The following is a 25,533-nucleotide window of genomic DNA, read 5'->3' as shown; positions in this document are numbered from 1 at the left end:
AGTTCTCTGTGGATTGTATGCAGTGCACGGCCAGTTCAAGACTAAAATACTCAGATTTACTTGGAAATAATGACCAGAGGGTTCATGGGAACCTCCATTGCAAGTTAATGTCTTTACTCTAGAAAAGACATCAAGTATTTATGATTGCCCAATAATTCTACAGCAATAGTCAATTATGTTTAATATGGAAAATTAAATCTAATATAGGCAGGGATATCCATAAGGTATGGTTAAAAAATAAGTCAACGTGGGAGCCTGGATGGTGCAATCAAAGCTCTGCCTATTTTTAATGTGCATCACACATAAAAATGGGTGGAGCTTCGTTCACACAATTGTGGCTACCATCTTGACTTTTTTGACCAGAGCCTGTGGACACCCATGATTATAAGAATGAGCTGCACCAGATGAAATTCTGGAGTCACCACCTCAGTTATGCAAATATTCACTTACTTTTCTTAAGTCTCACTCCCAGTTCAAAATCTTATATCCAGATGTAGTTTTGTTGTGTATTACTCATATCCCCACATTAAAGACTAGTGAATCATACTATTAAAATTACATTTTAATTAGAATTTAAAAAAATTTTTTGGTCTAGAGGAGAAGCTAAGGAGAAATACATTTTAAAATGTATTCCAAGAATCTGGCAGTTTTGCTATTGCTGATCCTTAGTTTTATCAGCTCAGGTAAGCATAACTCTTTTTTCTTTCTCTTTTTATCTTTAAGCATGATATATTAAGGTCGATTTTTGAAGATTGTCTATGCTACCAGAGGCTGGATGTTACTTGCGAGTTTGACATACTGTTAATACTAAAACAATAGAAAGTAGTTATTGGTAATGTTTGAGAAAGCGTGTTGGACAAGTTTAGCTGGCAGTTGTGAATTTGCTTGTTCTCATTTCATCATAGTCTATTGTGAACTTTATGTAGAAATGCAGCATACTGTATAGCAGAACAATAAGTCAAAAACGTTTGGAGGTTCAGCATCTAAATATTTCTAAGTAATGAAAATGATCTAATACTAATGAAAAATAAATGTCACCACAGTATTACCAAGGATTTGATTCCATTTAAGACACAGTATTTCTCCCATACTCAAACCACAGTATCTTATTGCTCTAGAACTATGCTGGAGAATGTGCATGTGCTTATGTCCCACTGTGACATTACACAGTGTGAAGTATAGCAGTTTCAGAGTGTCATGAGCATCCTTTTGGTGGATCTTTGAACTGGATCTTTTCTTAATTAAAGTGAGGCAAGAAGATACTGTGAGCCAAACTTTGCTAGTTCCTGCGGCATCACTATCACTAAGATGTATTTCTCCTTCCCACCTGTAATCTTCAAGATTTTGTGACATAAATGCTTGAACATATACATCCTTTAGAGGCTTAGTATTCTCTTTCAGAAGCATGAAATATTCATGAAATCCCTTGAAAAACACCAACATGTAGTATGGATATGACAGGCCTCCCAGGGGATCTGGCAGGTGGGTAGAGGAAAGATTTTAAAAAGTCAAAATGGCAGCTGCAATGCATGTAAAAATGGGACAGGAATTGTATCACCTAGTTGCAGCTGCCATCTTGACTTTTTTGATGCCTGCCCCTTTGCGGATACACCTGCAGGCCTCCAGAGTCCAGCCGAATTGGGTGACCTCAATCAATCAATCAATCAATCAATCAATCAATCAATCAAGCAGACTTAGTGGATGGTGATTCTTGAATTTCAAAAGTTATAAAAGTTGTAGGACAGTTTGTTACCAGTGTATGGTAACCAAAATCAAAAGGAGTCTGGTAGCACTTGTTCCGAGTAACACATTTGATTAAAAGGTTCAGCTTTTGTGAGCTACAGCTCACTTTACCAGATGCCATGGAGTTGTTAGACCAGTGTTTCTCAGCCTTGGGGACTTTAAGATGGGTGGATTCCAACATGCTGGCTGGGGAATTCTGGGAGTTGAAGTCCACCCATCTTAAGGTTGCCACGGTTGAGAAACACTGCTCTAGCATATCTACTAACATATATCTAGCATATAAACACACAGCATTTTTTAACAATTAAAAGAAAAGGCTGCCATAGACAAGTTGTGCTATAAAGCTGAACTATATCAGCTCCAGTGTTAGCATACTTCTAATAATGACAACTAGGCTTTCTTCCTATTTTCTAGAAAATACATATTTATTTTTACCTATTTTATATTTCTATATATGTTTCAATTTTCTGAAGGAAAGCTTTGCAAATGGCACTCACCTATTAATGTGCTAGAAGAAGAATACTTTTCATTTTGCTGCTCTATGGGACCCCAAGATAAAGGACAAGTTGCATATTGGTATAAAAGAGATACCAACAAAAAAGAACAAGTGCTAGTTCGTGGAGACAGAAGAATTGACTTGAACGGGACTAATTTGCGATTTTGGCCAGTTGTAGTGAATGATACTGGAATCTATAGTTGCTGTCTCAGGTAGGTGCACTATGTAGCTAGATACAAGGATTGTTATTACATGTTTAAAAAGGAAGTTGTCTCCTTGTTTATCTCCATTCTTCAGCCTTATGGTCCAACCTCAGTTTCCTGGATGTCGCTTCCCACACCTTGAGGCCAGTTAGCTGAAGAACGGGCACAAGTTAGCCAGATTAGTGAAGTCTCTAGGATGGCAGCTGGGTGATGCAGCCTTCTGCTGGTCACACGGCTGAATACCTGCATAGCAGCAGAAGAGGGGGAAGGATGCCAGCTGGTGACTAGCCTCTGGTTGCCAAGAAAAGTAGAAATGGAATCTATGGCAAGTCCAGAAGTCAACCGGGGCAACTTTTGCATTTGAACAACCGATTTAGTCTTTCCTAACAACTGTTTAGGAGTAATTATTTATTTTATTACCCTGAATATTACATGGGAAATCCCTTATTACTAGAGGGAGTTTCAAGTGTTGCTGGCCCATCTTACAAGGTTGTTAATTGAATATATTGCTATTTTGCATGCATTGGCAAATATATATGGTGCAATTCCTCAAATAACAAATTTACAATTTAAAGCTATGTATTGATTTAAAGTATATACTTCATACACTACACAGGTTCTCCAAAAGAAGGATTGCCTTGTTGTTATTAAGTTTGGGCCCCTGCATAAATATTAATTAATTAATTAATTAATTAATATCACAATACCAATAATTAATTCATATTATATTATTAATATTAATAATTAATTCATATTATTAATATTAATAATTAATTCCCTCATAATATTAACAATACTGTATTGGACAATTTTCATCCAGTCTCCCACCTCCCCTTTTTGGGGAAAGTGGTTGCATTGCAGCCCCAGAGGGTTCTGGATGAAGCGGATTATCTAGACCCTTTTCAGTCAGGTTTCAGGCCTGGATATGGGATGGAAATGGCATTGGTCACACTTATGGATGATCTCTGGCAGGAGCAGGATGGTGGCAGTGCATCCATCCTCACTCTTCTTGACCTCTCAGCGGCTTTCGATACCATCGACCGCGGTATCCTTTTGGGTCGGCTCAGGGAGTTGGGGGTGGGCGGCGTGGTTTTGCACTGGTTCACCTCCTTCCTCCAGGGCCGGTCCCAATCGGTGATGATAGGGAGTGAGAGAGGTCCAGGAGGCAGGCCTTCTCTGGAGTAGCGCCCGCCCTCTGGAACATCTTGCCCCCAGAGGTGAGGTTAGCCCCATCACTCCTGGCCTTCCGGAGGAACTTGAAGACCTGGCTCTGCTACCTGGCCTAGGGCGGGGAGGAGAATAGTCATGCTTGGGGTTGGCTAGTGCCTTGAATGACCCCTTCTACATAAAGACTGAACAAGATCACAATCATCGGGATTTTACTCTTATTTATATTTACTAGCGATATGTAATTTTATAGTGCATTTTTATATATTTATTGTCTTTGTGATTATTTTGTTGTAAACCACCCAGAGTCCCTCTGGTGGGAGGAGATGGGTGGTGACAAATTTTATAAATAAATTAAATAAATTTAGCATTAGCAGAAGGAACAAATCCCAGTAATTAAAATAAAGGAAGGAGAACCTCTTACATTCCAAGATAGTTGAACACTAATACTCTCCTACCTAAACAGAAGAATTCCAATATAGCTACCAGGAGAAAATTAGCAATAGTAAAACTTGCCATTCATAAACCAGAAAATGAACCCTATCAGATAAACTTAATCTTGAAATCAAACTTCCTTCTTGAAATGACAGTTGAAGCTTCCTGAATCAAAAAAGGGAATTTTATTCTAAATAAACTTCTGAAATAGTGCATTACAGTTCTGAAAATGCACTTTAGGTACATGTAGAGAAATGCTACACATGGTATAAATTCTGCATGGCAAAGCATTCCTTTCTAAAGTATTTATTTTTTCCCAGCCATTACATTTACATGATATTCATTTACCCAGTTTACCAATCAGAGATATACCATCTCTTTGCAGTGGAGGTAATACTGTATGTTCCCATTGCAAATTTAAAAATAATTTCCTTCTCAGGAGTGATATAAAAACAAGAAATCTTGGAGAAAAAAAAATCCATTCAACAACGTTTATTTGTGGCATTTAAAATTAAAGAGTGACAAAATGTTACACAATATTAAAAGTTCACCATTACGAAGTTATCCTGTCCATGTAATACATGTAAGGAACAAGTCACCTCTTCCTTTGGAGCATTTTTCATAGTTGGGTTGCTATTACTATAAAAGGCGGTACTATTTCAAAAGCCAACCTATCTAACTTACTAAATGAGGGGACATATAATAGGACACTTAATGAGCACTGTAAATTATGAACAGGTTACTGCAGAAGACCAGCCCTTACACTAGGGTATCCCCATGCATTTTAGGCTTTACATCAAAACCAGCTCCTTGATGTGGGTCCAGAATCCAATTCAGTATCAATGATCTTGTTTCAGGATCAGTGTAATATGATCTGCAGAAGGCACTCCTGTTAGAATCATAGCTGCTACATTTTGCCCCAGCTCTGAGCTTACAGTATATTTAATTTAATTTAATTTAATTTAATTAATTATTTAATTTAATTTAATTTATAGGCTGCCTGACTCCCAAATGACTCTGGGGCAACTTACAACTAAAATACCAACATATAGAAAGTACAACTGACTGGAAGGGCAAAATGCCAGAAGAAAACCAAAACAAATCAGACCAAAAAACAAAATAAAATGGGGGCTCTAAAGTCAACTGTCACCAAGGCCTGGGAGAACAACCGGATCTTTAGCAATTTTCTAAATGACATAACGGTGGGAGCCACAAAAATCTCTGGGGGAAGCTAATTCCAGAGGTCAGGAACTGCAGCAGAGTAGGTGCATCTCCTGCCTCCTGCCAGATGACCTTTAATTGACAGGACCTAGAGCACACTCACCCTGCTGGATTGAATCAGAAGGTCAGGGATGACTGGAGACAAGCAGTCCCTCAGATCGCCAGGCCCTATGCCATGAAAGACTTTAAATGTGATAACCAGGACCTTGAATTACACCTGGAAGCCGGTGCCCGCATCACTACATTTTGGATGGGCCGTAGCTTCCAGGTAGTTTTCAAGGTAGCCTCATGTAGACTGCATTACAGTAATCCCATTGTGAGGTGACTAGGATATGAACAACCATCTGAAGGGCCTCCCAATGCAGGACAGGACACAGTTGGTGCACTAGGTGCACCTGAGGAAAGGCCTCCTGGCCACAGCTTCCATCTGCTCTTTGAGCAGGAGCTGAGAGTTCAAGAGGTCCCTTAGATTGTGCCCAAACCTCAAAGGGGGAGGTGCAACCCTACTGAGCATCAGTGATAGAATGCTTGCATTTTCAAAAACAGCCCCACTTGGAGTCCTTAACAGTAGTCTAAACTGGAAGTGATTAAATAATGAATCACTAAAGTCTAACTTCCTTCTCCAAGAAATAGAGCAACTTATCCACAGGGAAATCTCGGGAAAAGCACTTTGGGAGGCTATTGCTGCTTCCCGACCTTCCAGGAGCAACTTATTTGCTTCCATTACATTCAACAGCCCTTTCGTTCAAGCTTTTCACATGACTTCATCCAGGACAGGCTGTGCCCCAGTCCCAGATTAGTCTGCTTGTTGATCAAAAAGAGTTTGTCATGTGAAGCCCCAATTTATTCATCCCCTCTCAGTCACTGGCTTATGCCCAGACAACAGCTTAGAGCTTCCAAAATCAGTTTAGAATCTTGAAAAAGAGAGATAGCCAAAGTCTTCTGGATATCATCATCTTCTTCATGCAACCAGTCTTCAAAACGTCAAGGTATTAAGAAGCTTTGAATGGAATGTCAGCAAACTCTGTGGCCGAACACAGATAACAACCTTGTTGCTATAGAGATTGTGGTTTGTTTGTTCCATTTTCCTGATTACATCAAGCCGTAAATTTCTTAGCTCCAAAGGTGATGGCATGGTTTTCACTGTAAGTGTGTGCATGCAACAGGAAGGGTGTTGCAAATTAAGCTTTACTTGGCATGTCTACAACAGGAAGAGTGTTACACAAGTTATGAGTAAATCTATCACACATTATCTACTTAAATGGCACTTAAGTACCTCACTGCTATGATCTGTATATATATTTCAGCAATTGCATTTTTGGAAAATGCGGAATTCAGCCTATCATAGTTTTAGAGTGGGATTTCCGAATGCTCTTATGTGTATTAGTTATGATTGTTTTCTCTACAATCATTCCAATTTCTTAAGTTGCTTCTACATTCCTGATAAACCAAACCTAAACTATTTGACAATCATGAAAAAGTAATCCTCTGAACACCCCCCCCCCCACTATTTTAAAGAATCGGGGTAGGCATTATATATCTGTTTTCTAAGGCTCTGATCAAACCTGAGTGGTCTCGTTTCTTCCCAGTTTGAAGTAGAGTATGCCCTCAAATAGTGGAAAAATGCCTGCCTTCCACAAATAATGATAAAAAAGGGAAAATAATAGCCTTGTATATTGGTAAGTAGTAGTACCATTTACAGTGTTTTTATTAGTATTATTTATAATACAGTCCTCTAAAAAGAATTGAAAAAGAAACAACATGTGTGGATAAACAAAAAACAAAAACAAAATTGAATGGAGGAAAAACAGACCAAACAAAGCTATAATCTGCCTTGTACAGTAGTTCTAACCAATGATTGTCTTGTTCCTCGCATTCCAGACATCCATGTTTACAACCACCAAAAATGTCATTCTTCTTCTGTTTAAATCATAGCACATTGTGATTTCAAGAATATTCTGCTGTGATACTGAACACATTTAATTGGAAATAAACATTGCTTTGTTTTAGAAAAGGATACAGGTACTTCTCACTTACCAACAGTAATTGGGACCAGCAACTCTGTCACTAAGTGCACGGTTGTAAAGCACGTCATTGCGTCACCATGCTGACTTACAATGGCAGTTCCAGCAATTCTGGTTGCCATCGTTAAGCAAATCCCATGCAATGTCACATAGTTGCCATTTGTGACTTCCTGCCGACTTCCCCATTGACTTTGCTTGTTGGAAGCTGGCAGTGAAGGTCGCAAATGGTGATTGCATGACTGCGGGATGCTGTGATGTCATAATTGCAAGCCAGTTGCCCAGCACCTGAATTGCAATCACATGACTGTGGGGATGTTGTGATGGCCACAACTATGAGGACTGGTCATAAATGCACACAATCAGCACTGACGTAACTTTGAACGGTTGCTGAATGAGTGATTGTTAAGCCAGGACTACCTGTAATACAATTTTAAAATTAGTCGGTATACATCTTTATGTACATGTTTGGCTATCTAAATTCCGATTATAAATTATTACAAGAGAAAGAAGGAAAAGAGAAGAGAAGGCATACCCATGTCAACATGGATGGTAATTTGGTCCTATTTTTCTTGACCCTAATTTGTTCTGCTACTCTAAATAGTCATTTCTGAGTGAGACTGAGTTGATTCTGGTGGTGAGCAAGCCATGATTGGCAGTCCAGGTCAGCAATTGAAATAGCTGGTTTTATCCAAGTTTTAAGCCTTTATTAAAAGTGTGGCCAGATAACAAAAATATGGGTATGTTTCTTTAACTTTTAAGTTAAATAACCCCTAATTTATTGACATAGATTTTACAGGTTTATTTCTATGATGTGAAAAGCCTGGAGGAATATTTTCTCCTTGACACAATTATTCTGCTTTCTGGCTAAACGTCACATTTCTTGTCCCCCTGCAGAAATGGGACCCGTGAGACACCCTGTAAGGAATGGTCCTTAAATGTCATCAAGAGAAATAAAAAAAATTGTTTCACCGAAGAGCATGTGCTTACTGGAATAGATGGCATAGTTGGGAGGAGCTATGCTTTCACATGCAGCGATACAGATGACAGTGTAAATGTGGTCGACATAGCATGGTATAAGGTATAAGGTATTTCTTGTTTATAAAATGAGTCAGGAGGATGGAGATAAAGTACCACAGTGGAAATTGTCATTCACTGCATTCATACATTATGACAATAAAAAACACAAGTGACTACCTGAGTTGCAGTGAACATTGTCCTCCTCTCTGAAAGGTGGCCCTGGTGGCTTCAGTGAAGACTCAGTCTCTATAAGTATAGCATAACTGTGTTCAGCAGGGGCTGTCAACTGTAGAGCTAGGCATACAGAATCTTCCAGACAATCCTAAATGCTGCATTACTTGGATAGCAGTTCATGAGCCTGTCACTGTGGTGAAGCTTCCCCAATGCAGACAGTTCCATTGTGCTTGTAGAATTAGGTGTACAACTCTAAAGAGAGGACTTTTGTTGACCACTACTCATATGAGGAATTAGTACAATCTTGAACTTGGATAAAGTTCATCTTATTGTTCCCATGAATTGCTAGAACTGAATACATCAGAGACCCTACTCTGAAGCTGATTAGGGTTTTAAACTTCACTGCCGATATCCTGTACAGCTTGGTGGCAACTCTCATCCAACTTGTCTGTTGTCAAAAAATAATTCCCTTTTTAATACATCCTTCTTTAGTCTTCTTTTGAACAATGATTGGTATAATGTGAAATTTGATTAATGTTTCCAGATGTTTTAATTTGTTAATTCCCTGAATGTTGCTTTATAATACAAATTTCAGATGGCAATACATTTCTAGTAACACCTATTCCTTTCATTTCACTGAAAAAGAGTGAATATTGACATGAGCAGGTTGCAACTGTGTTACACTCATTCTTTCTGAAAGATCTTAAGGTTTTAATGAGTGTATTTAAAACAAAGAACTGATTTTTAAGCAACTAAAGCTGGGGACTTAGTTTAAGCACCTAAATCTGTACATACCAGTCACCTTGGGCTCTGTAGGACTTATTCCAAGATTAAGGGTTGTAGGAGGAATGATCCTAATTTTCTAAGTTTAAAGAATGAAAACTGAATGCAATCATTATGCTTATCCCAGAAGCTTAGAGCAAAGTAATGAATGTATTTTTGGAAGGGGGTGGAAGGGGAGCTTTGTCTTACAATATGGTATACTTGTTCACTTTTTTTAATCTGGATATTTTATGTTTATCAGAAGCCCTCTTGTAAATATCTTCATTTAAACAGAACTGCACAGAGAATATTAATAAAAGAGGAGAAGAAGAATGGCACATTGATCAGTTAACAGAGGAGGATGGTGGGAAATACACATGTGTAAAAACAATTCTTCATGAAGGAAAGAAATACAACAGGACAAGTACCACCAGTTTAAATGTTAAAGGTGAGTCTATAAAATTGTTACATGACTTGGGACAACAATCAGTGATGTTCTCGCTCTACTGTTGCAGATTTGAATTTTGAGATCTTATGCAGTAATGGAGAACTCAAGAAAACAGCAGAGAGAATCTTTGTTATCCTCTTAGCTTTATGGATTATAATTGCTGAAGCTGCACACACTCATACATGTACTGGCTATGTAATGCAAGCGGTGCTGGAGAAGCCAGAGGCTCGATAGATGGTTGTGTGCACAGACAGGGTCTCCTGACAAGTCCTCTGTACAGCACCTCATTTTTATCTCGTGCCAGCAGCCCTCCATCCCACGTCATCTCAGCTTTCAAGTCCTTCATGCTTGTTGGTTGTGTGACTGAGTGAAGTAAGTCTTACTGCTTGATAGTCACTTTTACTCCTTGTTGGCTGTCATCTGGCCTTGTCAGCTTGCTCCTGTGCATGCATACCACTCATTTTGGTTCTTAAATTATATACAATGTATTATATTTCTATTTTGAATATGATATTAGAAGGCCATGAGACCAATGTAACTGAAAATGACTCATTTCTTTTTATGTGCTATCAGATAAACAAAAAGCATGGATGGGTGGAGATCAATGTGTCTTCTTTCCTTTTGTATGGAGTGGATATGAGGATATTGAAATTGGGGTGCCATAAGAATGTTTAGAACATTTCCAGCTCTAGGGTCCAAATTAATTTGGAGCCCTGCCTTCAAGAGCCAGTGTAACAATTTTGTAGTTATTTGCAAGAAGTTTGAAATAAAAAATTGGGATATCCTATATTAACAAATCAATGGATAAGGATCTTAAAATACTACGTTTATTAATATGAGAAGCAACTCAACAAAATATTATTTTCCACTGAACACATCAGAGAATGTTTCAAAAGGATTGGATGTCAACCTCATTATGTTCAGAGTGTGGGGTAAGGGTGAATAAGTGTCCATTCATCTGATATGGGTTTTTCCACTGTTGTCCAATTTTGGTTGACTAATATATCAAAAAATTGGGATTTATCACTGTATGAAGAATTATGGAGTTCTTGAACGTGGTATAAGCAAAAAGAAAGAAAGAAAAGAAAAGATTAATATTGGAAAGACAGTATACTCTCTGATTTACAAACCTGGACCCCAACATGCGTTTACTTCTATTTATGAGCTCACTGTTTAGGAATGTAATGGATAGATTTATTCCATGTGGTCAGTACCCAATAGTATGTTAAATGAATTCCTTAGGGTAATATGTGTTTGTCTTCCCTTCCCTTCCCTTCCCATCCCGTTCAGTCTTGATTTTTCTTGTTTCACTCCTTTTATCTTGAAGCAATCATATAAAAAATGTTTTTGAAAGATGTATGCATTCCTATGTAGCTTATTCTATCTGACTCCCTTCTACTGCCAATCAGTGGTATGTTTTTTGCCATTTTGAGGAGGAAGCACAAAACAATTTCCTAAAATAGGCCTAGCACTTTTTGATAAACTAGGAAAACCCTTGAACCTCTTCCCCAAGCCCAGAAATAAACAAACAAACATGTGTAAATCTTCCCACTTCACATCATTCTCCTTATTTTGACCTCCATTGAACCATGGCCTTGGACAGTGAAAAATGTCCTTCCTTTGAGATGAAGAATAATCTTTGATTAAGTGGCCAATATACTTAAAAATTAAAAAAAAAGTTTTATGTTTGGACAAACACATTACATTTATTGTTATGATGGACTCCTTAGGAAAATTGGTTTAAGTAATACTCTTTTCTCTTCTTAAGGTGCTGAAGAAAATGTAATCCCAAAGCTAATTGGACCGGATCATCATGTTTTCAAAACTGAAATAGGTACTTCTCTTTATTACTCACCTATGATGAAGTTTTGCAATATTATCAATGAATAAATTGTGTCTTTTCAAAAGCTGGCAATATACATTGCCTTTAAAATCTCTTTGACTTGTCTGTGCTTGGGCTGGAATGGCATTACTGTGCATTACCTGTTTAGGGTTTAAATCCAGCATCTATTCCTCAATCTCAGCATTCCTTCTAGTGGGACTCCTTCTTTACCCATAATTGTTTTCCATACTGTTCAAGAAAGCTCCCCCATGTGGTGTTATTCCAACCTCAGCTACAGTGGAGCTTTTCTGGTTGTGCTAAGAGAACATGGCGAAGCCAGTGCAGCAACATGGATGACCTTGCTGCAATCTGCTCCTGCTTAACGTGCACCTTTTTGGTTTGTTCAAATTGTGTTTGCGTTACAGCTTGAGATTATTTGAGGGGGAGGTATAATCCTGCCTCATCAGCTTCACTTAGCACTAGCTGCCACCGGGGTACCATGCTTTTAGAAGAGAAGAATAAGAACAAACAGTGGCCCAAAGACCTTTGAAGAAATTGTAGAGAAAAATGAAGAGTGATATTCAATTTAAAAAATTGGTTATTTTTCTGGTCAAAGTACATGCCTGTACACACTGCCATTTTTTAAAATAGCTGGTTTCAGAGATTTTCAGGGCATCCAAGTGGCCATTAACAGTTTAGACCAAAGGCTTTAGTTTTCTAACAATTCGGTAGTTCTGTAGTCCCATAGCATGTAAACTATTTTTTTTAAACCATATTCATGTTTAAGTGTGCAATAGGTGTAATGTGTAGGACAGTGGTATACAACAATCTATAGTTACTCTGTTGTAGTTGTACTACGAGAAAATTTTTTAGAAAGCTTAAGGTAGCCTCTAAATCAGGGTTTTTCAACCAGGGTTCTGTGGAACCCTAGGGTTCCACAAGAGATCACTAGGGGCAGGCCTGCAACTAGGATCTGTGTCACCCAGGGCAAACATGGATTCCGCGCCCATTTTGGCGCCCCCCCAGTGCTCATTTTGGCATCCCCCCAGTGCGGCGCCCGGGGCACATGCCCCGCTTGCCCCCCCAGTTGCAGCCCTGACTAGGGGCTCCCTGGGAGATCATGATTTATTAAAAAATTATTTCAAATTTGACCAACTTCACATTAAAGAGGTAAGCTTCATTCTTTATTTTTAGTTTAAGAACACTGTTAAGGCATATATACAGGCCTACACATGAAACAAATATAATGATTTTGTAACTTCTGGCCTATATTTGAGCCTGAATGTGCAGGAATTCCTGAGGCCTGAAAAATATTTCAAGGGTTCCTCCGGGGTCAAAGGTTGAGAAAGGATGCTCTAAAGAAAATACAATAAATAATATCATATGATTAAAAATATTGAGACTTGGAAGAAAAAATAACATTTTTTTCCAATATATACTGTCCCATTTTATGTGCCATTGCAATTTCCTTTGTTCCTTCCCTCCAATACCTTTCTTTTTTTGAGAATCAGATGATAAGGGTCAAGCAGAAGGAACACTGGAATTAAGTCACTGCTGGAAGGTCCTATACATAGACTAGTCCTATACATATTTTGTAACCAATAAGATTGTGGAAATACCATCGACCATGGTATCCTTTTGGGCCGGCTCAGGGAGCTGGGGGTGGGTGGTGCAGTTTTGTGCTAGTTCATCTTCCTTCAGGGCCAGTCCCAATTGGTGTTGATCTGGCTTGCGGCCCCTCCTTTGCGGGGTACCACAGGGTTCAGTACTCTCTCCGCTCCTTTTTAACATCTACATGAAACAACTGGGTAAGATCATCTGTCCCCATGGGATGAGGTATCATCAGTATGCTGATGATACCCAATTATACATCTCGATCCCGGGTGACTTGAATGAAGCTGTGGCCACCCTCTCTCAGTGCCTGGAGGATGTAGGGCTCTGGATGGGGAACAACAGGCTTCAGCCGGACACTGGTAAGACCGAGTGGCTGTGGGTTGGGGGCTGCTCGGCATCCAGGAACTTACCACCTTTGGTTCTGGATGGGGTTGTACTGCCCCAGACAGTTCCAGTGCAGAACCTGGGGGTTCTCCTGGACTTACAACTCCTGCTCAAAGAGCAGGTGGCAGCCGTGGCCAGGGGAGCCTTTGCACAACTTCATGTTGTGCACCAGTTATGCCCCTTCCTGGATCGGGAGGCCCTCCTGTCAGTCACTCATGCCCTAGTCATCTGCCGTATAGACTACTGCAATGTGCTTTACATGGGGCTACCCTTGAAGAGCATCCAAAAGCTGCAGCTGGTTCAGAATGTGGCCGCGTGAGCAGTTTTAGGAAGCCCAAGGATGGTGCATATAACACCTTGCTGCACAAGCTGCATTGGGTGCCAGTTTCCTTCCGGGTTTAATTCAAGGTGTTGGTTATCACCTGTAAAGCCGTACATGACATGGGTCCAGGTTACCTGAGGGACTGCCTGACCCCCATTACATTGACCTGTCCCACCTTTCAGGCAGAAAGGGCATTTTACAGACCCTGTCCATGAGAGTTTGTTGATTGGCAGGGTCCAGGAAGAGAGCCTTCTCTCCCATGGCCCCCGTCCTGTGGAACACATTACCCTCAGAGGTGAGGCAGGCCCCCATCTCCCAGCCTTCCGAAAGGGAGTGAAAACCTGGCTTTTCCACCTCACTTGGGGTTAGAGGGGGGATAGTCAATCGGGAGTGGTTGGTGCCATGATGTGGCCCTGAGGAATTTATATTTTATATAAATTTTAGATATTTTTTATGTTTTATATTTACATTCTTATGATGTCCTTGTTTTTATGATTTTAGTCTCTTGTTGTTTTAACTGAATTGTAAACCTCCCAGAGTTGCCTGCGAGATGGGCAGTGCAGAAATATGAGAAATAAATAAATAGAATTCTAATATTTTCAGTTTGAAGTGTCAGTGAGATGAATGTTGTTTCAAACTTCCAACTGCTTATTTGTTGTAGTTGTTAAATTATATTTATTAGTAACATATCACCAATTCAGCAAATACCAGCCGGTAGGATGCATTCGTTGAAAGCAAGGCTATTAATAAAGGATTTAAAATTTAATTCTTAAAAGAATCCAAAGGGAGAATATCTCTGGGTTGGCAAATCATTGTAGGAAATTGTGATTTCTCCCTTGTAATTTTTATAAGTTAGTCTTTCATTAATTCATCCAAATTATTAATTTTTAATAAATGTTTCTATTAGGTAAAGAGGAAATCCTCAATTGCACAGTGTTTTTAGGTTATTTGAAGAACTTTGTTCAATTCCAGTATGAGCTTTATTGGATTGGGCATGGTGATACTATTGAAACATGTCAGAAGAATAGTTCACTGTGTCAAATGGAAGAGCGTAAATAGTAAGTAATATTCGTTACCAAAAATTATGTATCTGTGTTTACACTTCTTTGACAATTGGACATATTTTAATTTTCTTTGGTAGATCTTGCAATATGATCTACTGTAACTAACTGAGATCCTATATAATCAAAAGGCATATTTGTAATACCCCCACCCCAAAAGAGAGATTTAATAGCCAGTCCTATTACTTTGAGAGGAGCTACAACTATTTCTGCATTTTTACCAAATGAAAATTCCTTAAGATAAGAATGTGACTTATAGATAAGTGAAATTGTTCCCATTTTATTCATTCAAAAAATATAAACCAGCTATTTTTAAAAGATGGGAATAATCTAGTTACTTAAGCTAATCTTTCTATGATTCTATTCCCCGACACTCCATTTAGCTCAACTTTCTTCAAACTAGTATCTTGCAGATATATTGGAACTGCAATCTCCAGAATTCATGCTATGGATGTTGGAACTTTAAGTAGTGAGTAGTTTTAAGTATTAAATAGGTATGGATGTCAAACTTTAAGTTGTCAGTAGGACAACTTCAAAGAGAAGAGTAAAGTTGAGGATAAAGAAACCAATTTAAGGGATGTATTCCCAAGATTTACAAGGTGACCAACAGAAAAACTGCCCTTCACATTCCTGGGAACTCTTCAAAGCACAATCTGGAAACCTTCCAGATACATCAAATGCTTGAAGAAGAGAGCAGGAGGGCTACCGTTTATGACTGAAAAGCAAATTAATTAATTGAATTCAATAAACTTACTGTAGCTCTCTTCTTCCGTTTATTTAAAAGTAAAATTCCTTGAATACACTGAGGTTTGCTCCAGAGTAATGCTCATAGGATTGTTGTGTCAATTTGCCTTTCTTAACAGTGATGAAAATGGAAAAAAATATGCTGTGAAACAACTGTGGTTTAAAAGCGTTAAAGAAGAGGACATCAATTCTTCATACACATGCACCTTTTCTGAAAATGGGTTTGAAAAACAAACATTTATATTGCAAAAAGGTACTATGTAGTTTAATCTAGTGTAAAAATTAACTTGTATAAAAACAGGTGTCTCCATAGGACCCAGAAGTGGCAGTGAGGTTAAATTCATGTGGAGGAAAAATAGTTCCTGTAAAAGACTAAGATGAATAGGTGAAGAGATGGTTTTAGATACTGCTGATAATACAACTGGAAAATTATGCAAGGCTAATTACTACAGTAGTTGTATTCTGTTTTAATCTGAATTTGAGATTTGTAGACGTAATTGTTTGTTTCAGAGTTAGCAACTTAATACCCACTTATATAAAAACATTCATGGTATCTCTAGATAGTACTCTCTTACTTTGAGACCCATCTTTTAATGAAATGAAAACATTTTTTTTGAATGGCCATAATATTTTAGAATTGTCATCTAATATTTTATGTAATTTCAGAGGTAAAAGAAATGATCTCAGGACTGAGATTTATGAACTATTTTAATAAGTTGGGCATTCAGTTTTCTTAAAAAAGGGGAGGACATCCATATCATTGCACAAAATCATATGATTTTCCCCAGCGCTTGAAAAAGTTGATCGTCTTTTGTTAATTGATTATATTTTTAAGTCTTTTTTTTAATGTAATGACTTTCTCAGGACAACTTTTGATATAAAGACTACATAGTTGAAAATACTTTATACTCATCTACTTTATCAAAATGACTTTTGTAATACAGGTTGACATGTTCATATAGAATAACAGAGATTATAATTTGCTGTTCATTGGCCAGGTATTCATCAATGATATCTACAAATTGAAGTTTAGCTACCAGAGTTATTCAGGTTGGGAATAAAGGCCAGAAATGAAGAGATCAACCTATTTGTTGATGTTTCTTAGAAATAATAATTAAAAAAATATATTTCTGTAAATTTCTTTCTTAGTTGACATAATTTACTGGTTCCTAATTTGGGACTAGCATCCTTGTGCTTACATATTCAAATAAAAATGGTGTAAATTTGATTTATATTCTAGCACTATCTAGAATTATTATACTGTGTTTGCCTCCAGCTACCTGCCAATGTTCCTCTATAATCCTCCTTTCCAATTCTATTTTAAAGGATTTTTTTACTCAAGTGAGGCTTACAGCTAATCTGAAGTGCAGTTGGCATAAAATTGGCTTGATAGATTATAAAGGAGAATTGGTGAGAATGGATAAAGCATTCTAATTATCCACTTAAAAGTACTCCCACCTTTATGTGGTCCATGGACTTGACATTTGATTGAGTCTTTAATGCCAAATATTGACCCTAAGTGAGTGAAAGCAAATAGATTTCCTGGTTCTGAATTTGTCAATTTAAAATATATTTATAGACTGTAAGAGTATTTTTCTATTTTAACATAGAAGTATAAGGCAAAACAGCTATTATTACTTATATTTCTGTCTCAAAGCATACTAGACAGCCACTTGGCTATAGAATATTTTAACCTCTCCTTGTGATTATTGGAGAAGCTTGCCTTCATAAACAATAATTTATTCTCTTCTTTTTCCTTCCCAGAATCTAATCCAGATTTACCAGTTCATGTCTTTACTACTGGAATGATAATGGCCATAATGTTTTCCTTTGTTGCTGTAATGATGGTGATTCTCTGCTTAGTATTCAAGATTGAGCTTGTTTTATTGTTCAGAGATATAATGGGAAAGGATGAAACCCTGGAAGGTAAAATGGCTGGTTCTACTTAATAATGAATTGTGCTGATTTAAATCCATAAGTATCTGTGGAGAAGATACAAGAAGTTGTAACTCCTTCACTTTTCATTATTGCAATCCTTGTCTACTCTGAAAGAAGGTAGGAACTGGGGATATAGAGTTACTTTCTGGAAGTAATGGAAATAAGTAATTGTTCTATAGGTCTCCGAAATGGGCAATTATTTATTCTATCTACTCGGTTTCTGCTCTCCACTGGCTCCCTATTTAGTCCTGAGTAGACAATCTATTATTTGATTGTTGGTACAATAAATGAAATAAATACAAAATAAATGAGTGGAAGCAAAGTTGCTGCTCAGGCACTTGTACAAGGAAATAGGAGACCTTACATGAATGCCATTCCTATAAATAATTATGTCAGAGAAGTACCCTGACTCTGTGAGTTATTTATTTATTTATTTTTAGATGGGAAACTATATGATGCTTTTGTGTCTTACCTGAAAGACTCTACACCAATATGTGGTGAAGAAAGAAAATTTGCCCTGGAGATACTACCTAAAACATTAGAAGATCATTTTGGATACAAGCTATGCATTTGTGAACGAGATATTTCTCCTGGAGGAGGTAGGCAGATGGGATGAGATTATCATTAAATATATTGGTTAAATACATTTTTCTTTTCTTAAATTTAAAATATATCAGCCACTTAGTTTCCTAGAAATACCACTACTGAGATTAGAGAATGCCTTGCTTCTCTTCCTTATATTTTTTTTTAAAAAAAGATGTTTGCTTTAATTTTGGAGAAAAGTGAGGAAAGTCCTGGGTTGTTCTTTTGCTCAAATCAAAAGACATTGGGATGAATTAAGTAGTGGTTTTAGATGTGGTTTATGTTTGTTTCTGAAAATACTGCAGATAACATCTTATAGGCCTCTCCCTCCCTCTCTTCCTGTCTTCCTTCCTACTTCTCATCTGAATTTCTCCTTTGAAATGATCCAGTTTTATGTTTGCCATTGCTGACTGACACTAGCATAATTTTATTGTTTAACTAATATATTTACAGCCTTTTTTTGCATAAAATGTTAACTAAAAACCAGTAAAAGCTGAGTGAGTGAGATTACATAGAAATAAAATAAATCTTGCTAGTGATCAAAGGCAAGCAAATCACCTTGTATTGGAATAGACAGCACCTACCTGATATTGGCTAATGAGGAAGATATAAGTAAATTTATTATTATTGTTCAAACTGCTTACTGGCAGACAAGCTGAGAATTACATTATCGCTTGTAGATCACACATGCTTATTTCAAAGTATTATTATGAATATGTAACTTTTTCCCTCTTTCTTCAGCTAACTGTAACCACAACCTCTTCTATTTACAGCTGTTGTTGATGATATCCAATCATTCATTGACAGAAGTCGAAGATTAATTATTATTCTGAGCCAAAACTATATCTCTGACCAAGTCATGTTTGAGTTAGAGGTTGGACTGCATAAAGCCTTGGTTGAGAGAAAAATCAAAGTCATATTAATAGAGTACATGCCCAAAAGTTGTTCTGATTTCTTGCCCAAGTCTTTGGAACTTCTTTCTTCCAGCCAAGTGGTGAAATGGAAAGAAGAAAAATCGCTGCCTTTAAATTCTAAATTTTGGAAAAAGCTTCGCTATGCCATGCCTGCCAAGCCAACCGCGCCAGCGGTTTGTCAAGGGGTAACACTGCAGGACAGAAGAAAAAGAACAAGCACTTTCTGTATCACATCCAAGCCATCACTTGCCTGCTACTAGGTTTTCATCATTGTTGCTTCAGCTGGCTTAATTTTGGAAGCAAAACTTGAAAGATAAGAACATCGCTCCAGATACTCAGGGGCTGCAGAACTGGGCCTGGGGGCTTCAGGTTGCTCCATCTATGTCATAGGCTTGTTTTCAGTAGTCTCTTTATATTTTTTGACTCAGTATGGATATTCCTTACCATTGTCCTTTTTTTACAAGATACGTCAAAAGACAAGACTTCTGCCTTACAGTTATATTTGCAAAATGGGGTCCAATGTCAACATGTCAAAGAATAAGCATGTCTCCTTTGTATTTTATTGTTCTTTGTACCTAAGTGCAGCAGATGCTGATGAAGAATAAGAAGCCCAATGAAATGCAAGAGAAACAAATCAAAACACTGCAAAATGTAAGCTTCATGATAGCACTGTTGAGAGTTGGTTGACTTACTGTTTACATTGTCCCCAATTAGTAGCAAGAACTATATTTGGAGTTCAGCTCTGTGTATGTGTGTGTGTGAGACAGACACTGGAAAAAAACACTGAATGACATCAATTATATTAGAATTCATTGGATCTTGTGTTACTTAGTGCAAGAATCAGTAACCTGACTCAGCCACAGTTTTACTTTTCATCTGGGCGTTGCTTACATGAAATAGGTTTAAAAGGACTAGCTGCCATAGCCATACTCCACTTTTACAGAACCTTCATGCTGTCACTACCCTTAGGTGTCCATAGGTGTGAATATAGCATCTGTCTATAACTCTTTAAAGTCCTGGTGCCTTTCCTGGGGTCCTTCTGCAGTCAAAGAGTCCTGAGAAAGGCTGTAGTTGCTTTAAGAAGTTGCAGACCAGTGCTACATATGTATCCCATGAGCTCTGAAGCAACTTTTTGGCCTTCACATATGGAGTGCTGTATTCCAACTAGCATATAACTCACATTTAGATTATTAGATCAGGCTGGTGTCAACCTGAACAAATTCATCTAATGTAATGATACTGCAAGGAGACTAAAACACATTTGCAATCTATAACAATTTATGAGCCTGGAACTCCTAGGGTTGCATGGGATGACACATTAATTTTGATGGATTGTGTAATGGGTGCTCTTGCACCAGTAGAGGAACTTCTCTTTAAATAAAGTATTTGCTCTAGGAGAGAATTCTTCAATGAAGAGATGCATAACCTCAGATCGCAGGTCTCCAGAACCTTCAGGTCCTTGAAAGGTTCCTTTTTACTGTGTCAGAAAGAAAATAATATTAAAGTTATAAATATTGAATTAGATTTAGGTTTGGCCCTGGCTTCTCCCACTTTTTAACCTTGGACCCATGACTTTTTTGGTTACTCAATCCTACATTCCAATTTGTGATGGAAAAATTACCTACCCCTTAGCAATCCCCTGTGCGTGGTCAGGTCTCAGCTTACACAAAATAAAAAGATGCCTTTAAGCAGCAGAGAAGCAAGGAGACAACCCAGGGAATGCAGGTCTGGGCAGAATGAAGGCCAGCCTAAGAGTGAAAGTGCTCTAGATAATTTGGTTTGCTATGGTTTCTGTGCTAGATGTTTGTTAAACAAGCTGACTGTTCTTTTTGTGGTGTTAAAATTTCAGTTATGGCCAAATGTAGAGGACCAATGGCTGAAACGTGTTCAATTAGAGTATGGCTTGATTTTAAAATTTACTGACATTGTTGCAATCTTTTTTTTTTTAAAGAAATGGTGGTACAAAAAATGGTATTACAATTGTTCTTTTCAAAAGTGTTTGTGTTTGTACTGTATGTCTCTGTGTGTGTGTATATATGTCATCTATCATCTGTCATCTAATCTATCATCTATCTATATTGCAGATCTGGGTTTCTGTTTGTTTCTTTGATGATCAATTCAGGGAGTCCCCAAAGGCAAACTAGCAGTCACAGCATCATGATTGAAGGCCTGCCCTTTTTATAGGTATGTCGGTGTTGATTGTGCTGCTGTGAATTTGATCATGTTGAGATAATCACACCTTGACATTATTTAATTATTTGATTATTTAAATTTATTGGTCTCCCAACTCCAAACTTATTGCCACTGCCCCTCTCAGTATAATGATATAACCAACCAAAAGTCTGTTTCTAGTCCATACTTTAAAAGAGTTGCACTCTCTCTCTATATATATATGTGTGTGTGTGTGTGTGTGCGTGTGTGTGTGTGTGTGTGTGTGTGTAGTTCAGTGGCTTGGGGACATGAAATTAAAAGGAGGAGGAGAGTGATGAGCAAAAGCTCAGTGACACATTTTTTTCCCCTCAACAATCTGGCAATCGAGTGACAGACTGACTGCACAAAGCTACCCTGTCAGCTCCATGGTCAAGAGTTGAGTTGAGTCTTGGTTTTCCTGATTCCAGTCTGAACACATTTAGCCACCCAGATACAATATATTTGGACAAGCATATGTGGTGTCCATGATAACTTTCTTCCAAAGGCAAGTTGATTTTCATCCAGTCTGCAGCCCAGGATGGAAGGGTAAAACCCTTCTGCAGGCCTGATCATCACCAGCCTGAAACATGTGCACATAGCCCAGTATTATTTGCTTCAAAGAAGGAATACATACAAAGTCATATTGATTGCTCCATAGTTAGTTCCCTGTCAGGGAAGGCAAGAAATCTGAAGCCTCTGAAACTGAAAAGCAAGACATTGGCAGGAAGCAGTCTAAGGTAATGGAAAAATAGCTGAGTCAATCAGTTGAGGCAAAACTAGCCTCTTTCCAATTGCATTATCTCACATATATAGGACTTTTGGCTTGCTCAAGATGAATTTTCTCCTTCCCTGGCAGTAAAAATACAATCTCAATATATCAAATAGCAAACATGTTTTCCTTACTAATTATTGCGGGGTTCTAGATAGACAGACAGACAGTGTTTCTAGAAATTCTAGAAATTTCTATTGCTGTCATTCAAGGCTCTTGCATGTACTACCTTGTGCTTTTTCACTTGGCCATCCTCATCTCCTTATAAGTTGTCTAAATCCTGTTAAATCAGATATGAATTGCGGGGTGGGGGGAGTTGACTGACAACAAATTTAATTATCAAAAAAGACCCAGATTAATCAGATACAGACCTTGGATTTTAGAAATGATATTTCAGAAGCCCAGAAATATGTTTAACAGGTTTCTATAGCTGAAATTTGAAAGTAAGAAGAGGCTTGGCAGATTACGAAAAACAAAATATAGCAATGCCCAATGTCCAAGTTTTTGTAAACTCTTTGGCTATGTTACAAAACTTATAAAGGCGATGTTACTAACCTACAAAAAAGCTTGGACATCTCACAGAGGGGAGCAAATATTCTATCAACTCCCCACTACAGTGCCTCCAGAAAACCAAAGACCTAAAAATAGATGAAGATGAAATTATGGTTTCATTTGATGTCACAGCACTTTTTACATCCATAGACCCAGAACTAGAGAAAGAATCCATGGCAGCAATGCTACACAACACACCCGACTTAACCAGATACACTAAGATCGAAATACCCAGAATCATGGACCTCATCAACCTCTGCCTCACCACCTACTTTCAGTTTGATAGACAAATATACCAACAAATCAGAGGAACACCCATGGGACCACCACTCTCAGGACTGACCTTAATGCAGCATCTAGAAACCATAGCACAAGAGAAGCTGTGTAAGATCATTACTGAGGCGAGTACAAACACACTGCAGTAACCCAGAACACCAGAAAAAGGAAATAAATAAATGTTATCTTTAGGGGGGGAGTTGTTTAGGAGGTAAATGTCTTAGGAAAAGGAATATAAATTTCTTTTAATATAAGGGGAGGGAGCAACTGTATTTAGTGATTTTTATAATGTTCCAGTGGAATGATTTATAGAAATAATGTGATTTTGGTTTAATATAGAGTAAAGGATTGATTTTGGAAAATTGTTGTATATCCTTGCTGTCAGAAGTTGGAAGTCACCTCTTTTTGTAATTTTTTTAAAAAAATTCTCTTGTGTTTCCACACTTGTTTAGTTTATTTTTACTCTTCGTAGTTTTTTGTTTTTCTGTAGCTTTTATCTTTGTCTGAACCTTAATAAAATTCTTATATATAAAAAAATGCCCCCTGAGTAATTTGAAATGAGTAAATTTTGAGCGATCTTATGGTGTCCCTATTGAGCCATAACTTTGATGTCCTTTAGAGTCTATGGGAGTGGGTAGCTATAATAAATTTTAATAATAATAATAATAATAATAGATGGGTAATGTAAAACGGTAGTTGCACATATACCAGAAATTATGTTTTTAAGATGCTGCAGTACAGTGTCTGGAATGAGACTGTCATTTTTTAGAACATTGTGCAGAACTTGCTTGATATTTTGTCCTTCAACCTCCGCAATTCATTACATTTTCTGGATGGTGCGCATGAATCTTTTGGCCTCACTATTTGCCAGTGGGGAATGAACCACCACTCTCCAGTGATAAGAACTCAAATACTGAGCTGTGGAAAGAATGTGCCATTGAAAAGATGGGTGCCATCTGTTTTGAATGTTTGGGGTATGCCATAGGCTGAAAGTACAGTACCAGATGGGGATAAAACCAGCTAAATGTTTGGAAAATTAGAATAATCATCCATGAACACAAAAAGGTGTGAACCTGAAAGAAGAATATAAAAATTAATATTCTTTCTGCCAGATGTTAAGGGAAAATAATCATCAAATAAGGTAGCAGTTTGAAGTCCCTCCTGCAGTAATTTGGAACTTTAGATCTGTTGACCTGTAGGTCAAGGTCAAGCACACAGAGAAATAGTTTTTTCCAGACCCATAATTGTTAATGCTTGAACTGAGAGGCTGTAGAAGGAAAAATCATGGGCCATGTGTGGGTTTTTTCTAATGAGGAATTAATTTTATTTATAAGAAGAGGTTGGGCCAATTAAACAGTTCCATAGTTTACTTTCAGCCACTTCTTTTCCAAGCATTATGAAAGGAGATCCTAATTCAAGTCTCAGCAAGGAGTTAGGGATAACCTGAGAGGCCTGGAGAATGATTCTTACAGATTCTTAGAAGTTGGATTTCACTACTTCTAAATGTTTTTATAAGGACCTAGAGCAAACTTTGAATCACCAGGAACAGCTTAACCGCCACAGAAACAAAATTAGACTTTCATATCTAATTATTATTATTATATTCAACTGGAGTGGCGTGTGAAGGAAGCAGGTCTGCGACAGCAGAAGGAGCTGGCTCTGATTCTGCATCAGCTACAGGCAAGGCTTCCAACTCCAGTAAGGACCCTTCCGCGGATGCTGTGGACTCAGAGGATCGGTTGTCTCTGGCAGCTTTCTCTTGGCACACGTGCCTTTTTAAGCAAACTTTCCGTGCCATTTTTCCTTTGCAGCCAATCGGACTGCCCTTTGATTCGCGTGCTTCTCTGCTCTTCTCTCTAGAGCACTGATTGGAGGATTCACATCTCCTTCCGAAGTCTGTCAAATCAGCGTCTCCGATTTCTCCCGCTCTGCTGAGTCACTCCTGGATTCTATTTCCCCAATTCCTTCCTGATAAATTATGTTTTCCCCTTCTGGCTCAAGATAAGTTTCGTTTTCAGAGTCAGGGTCAGACTCAAACCTCACAATTATGTCATTATGTGTCATCGTTTTCCCCATCTAGAAGAAGACAAAAATTCCATCCACTGTTTTCAGAAAATCTGCTCATTTGCCATGCTGAACTGTGGCTTACTCAGCTTGTAAAAAGTGGCTTCTTGTATCTGTTCTAAAATATAGGAAATTGGGGCAGTTTTGCCTCAGCTACTAATACATCTTGATTGGCTTTGGATTGGATTCCTAAAATATATGTAATGATTGCCTTATCCCAACGAAGTCAGTCTCACCAGAGTTTAGTGAATAAAACTGATTTATTGAAAGGATAGTATGCAAATACGAAGAAAGCTGAGAATAAGCAAAAGCGCGCCAAATACAAACTAAAAACCCTTGCCTCCAAGCCGATCCCGCCTCCCACCCCAACATCACAACCACCCACTCCCAGCATTGGCAAGCTCTGCCTGGGAAAGTAACCTTGAATACATGTCATAACCCAACACACACATTCCTTCAGGGCAACAGAAAGATAACAGCCTGGCAGAGCTGAAATTCCCCATCCCGCAGGTGATAGACACGGATCAGAAACATGACATGCGAAACGTTACGATGTATGCAAACCATTGAAACGATGAACATGACAATATAGGAAATTGGGGCAGGTTTGC

General features: G+C 38.0%; 1 protein-coding gene across 2 annotated transcripts; it reads left to right on the top strand.

The window, feature by feature from the left end:
* The first annotated feature begins 591 nt into the window (after nucleotides 1–591).
* On the top strand, nucleotides 592–19,716 carry LOC134498712 (interleukin-18 receptor 1-like). Of its 2 annotated transcripts, XM_063304938.1 has the most exons (10): nucleotides 592–683; nucleotides 2,217–2,451; nucleotides 8,184–8,367; nucleotides 9,537–9,690; nucleotides 11,459–11,524; nucleotides 14,740–14,890; nucleotides 15,757–15,890; nucleotides 17,402–17,563; nucleotides 18,016–18,174; nucleotides 18,931–19,716. In XM_063304938.1, exons 1-10 carry the CDS (start codon nucleotides 626–628, stop codon nucleotides 19,329–19,331), a joined length of 1,704 nt encoding a protein of 567 aa, XP_063161008.1. In that variant the 5' UTR covers nucleotides 592–625; the 3' UTR covers nucleotides 19,332–19,716. The 2 variants fall into 2 exon arrangements, with proteins under 2 accessions (XP_063161008.1, XP_063161009.1); XM_063304939.1 differs by lacking the exon at nucleotides 592–683 and having other exon boundaries at nucleotides 2,198–2,451.
* Nucleotides 19,717–25,533: the final 5,817 nt, after the last annotated feature.

This window comes from Candoia aspera, chromosome 5 (genome assembly GCF_035149785.1).
Source record: "Candoia aspera isolate rCanAsp1 chromosome 5, rCanAsp1.hap2, whole genome shotgun sequence".
NCBI classification, from domain to species: Eukaryota; Metazoa; Chordata; class Lepidosauria; order Squamata; family Boidae; genus Candoia; species Candoia aspera.
The sequence above is the reverse complement of the archived record's forward strand: the minus strand, read 5'-3'. Positions and strand labels throughout refer to the sequence as shown.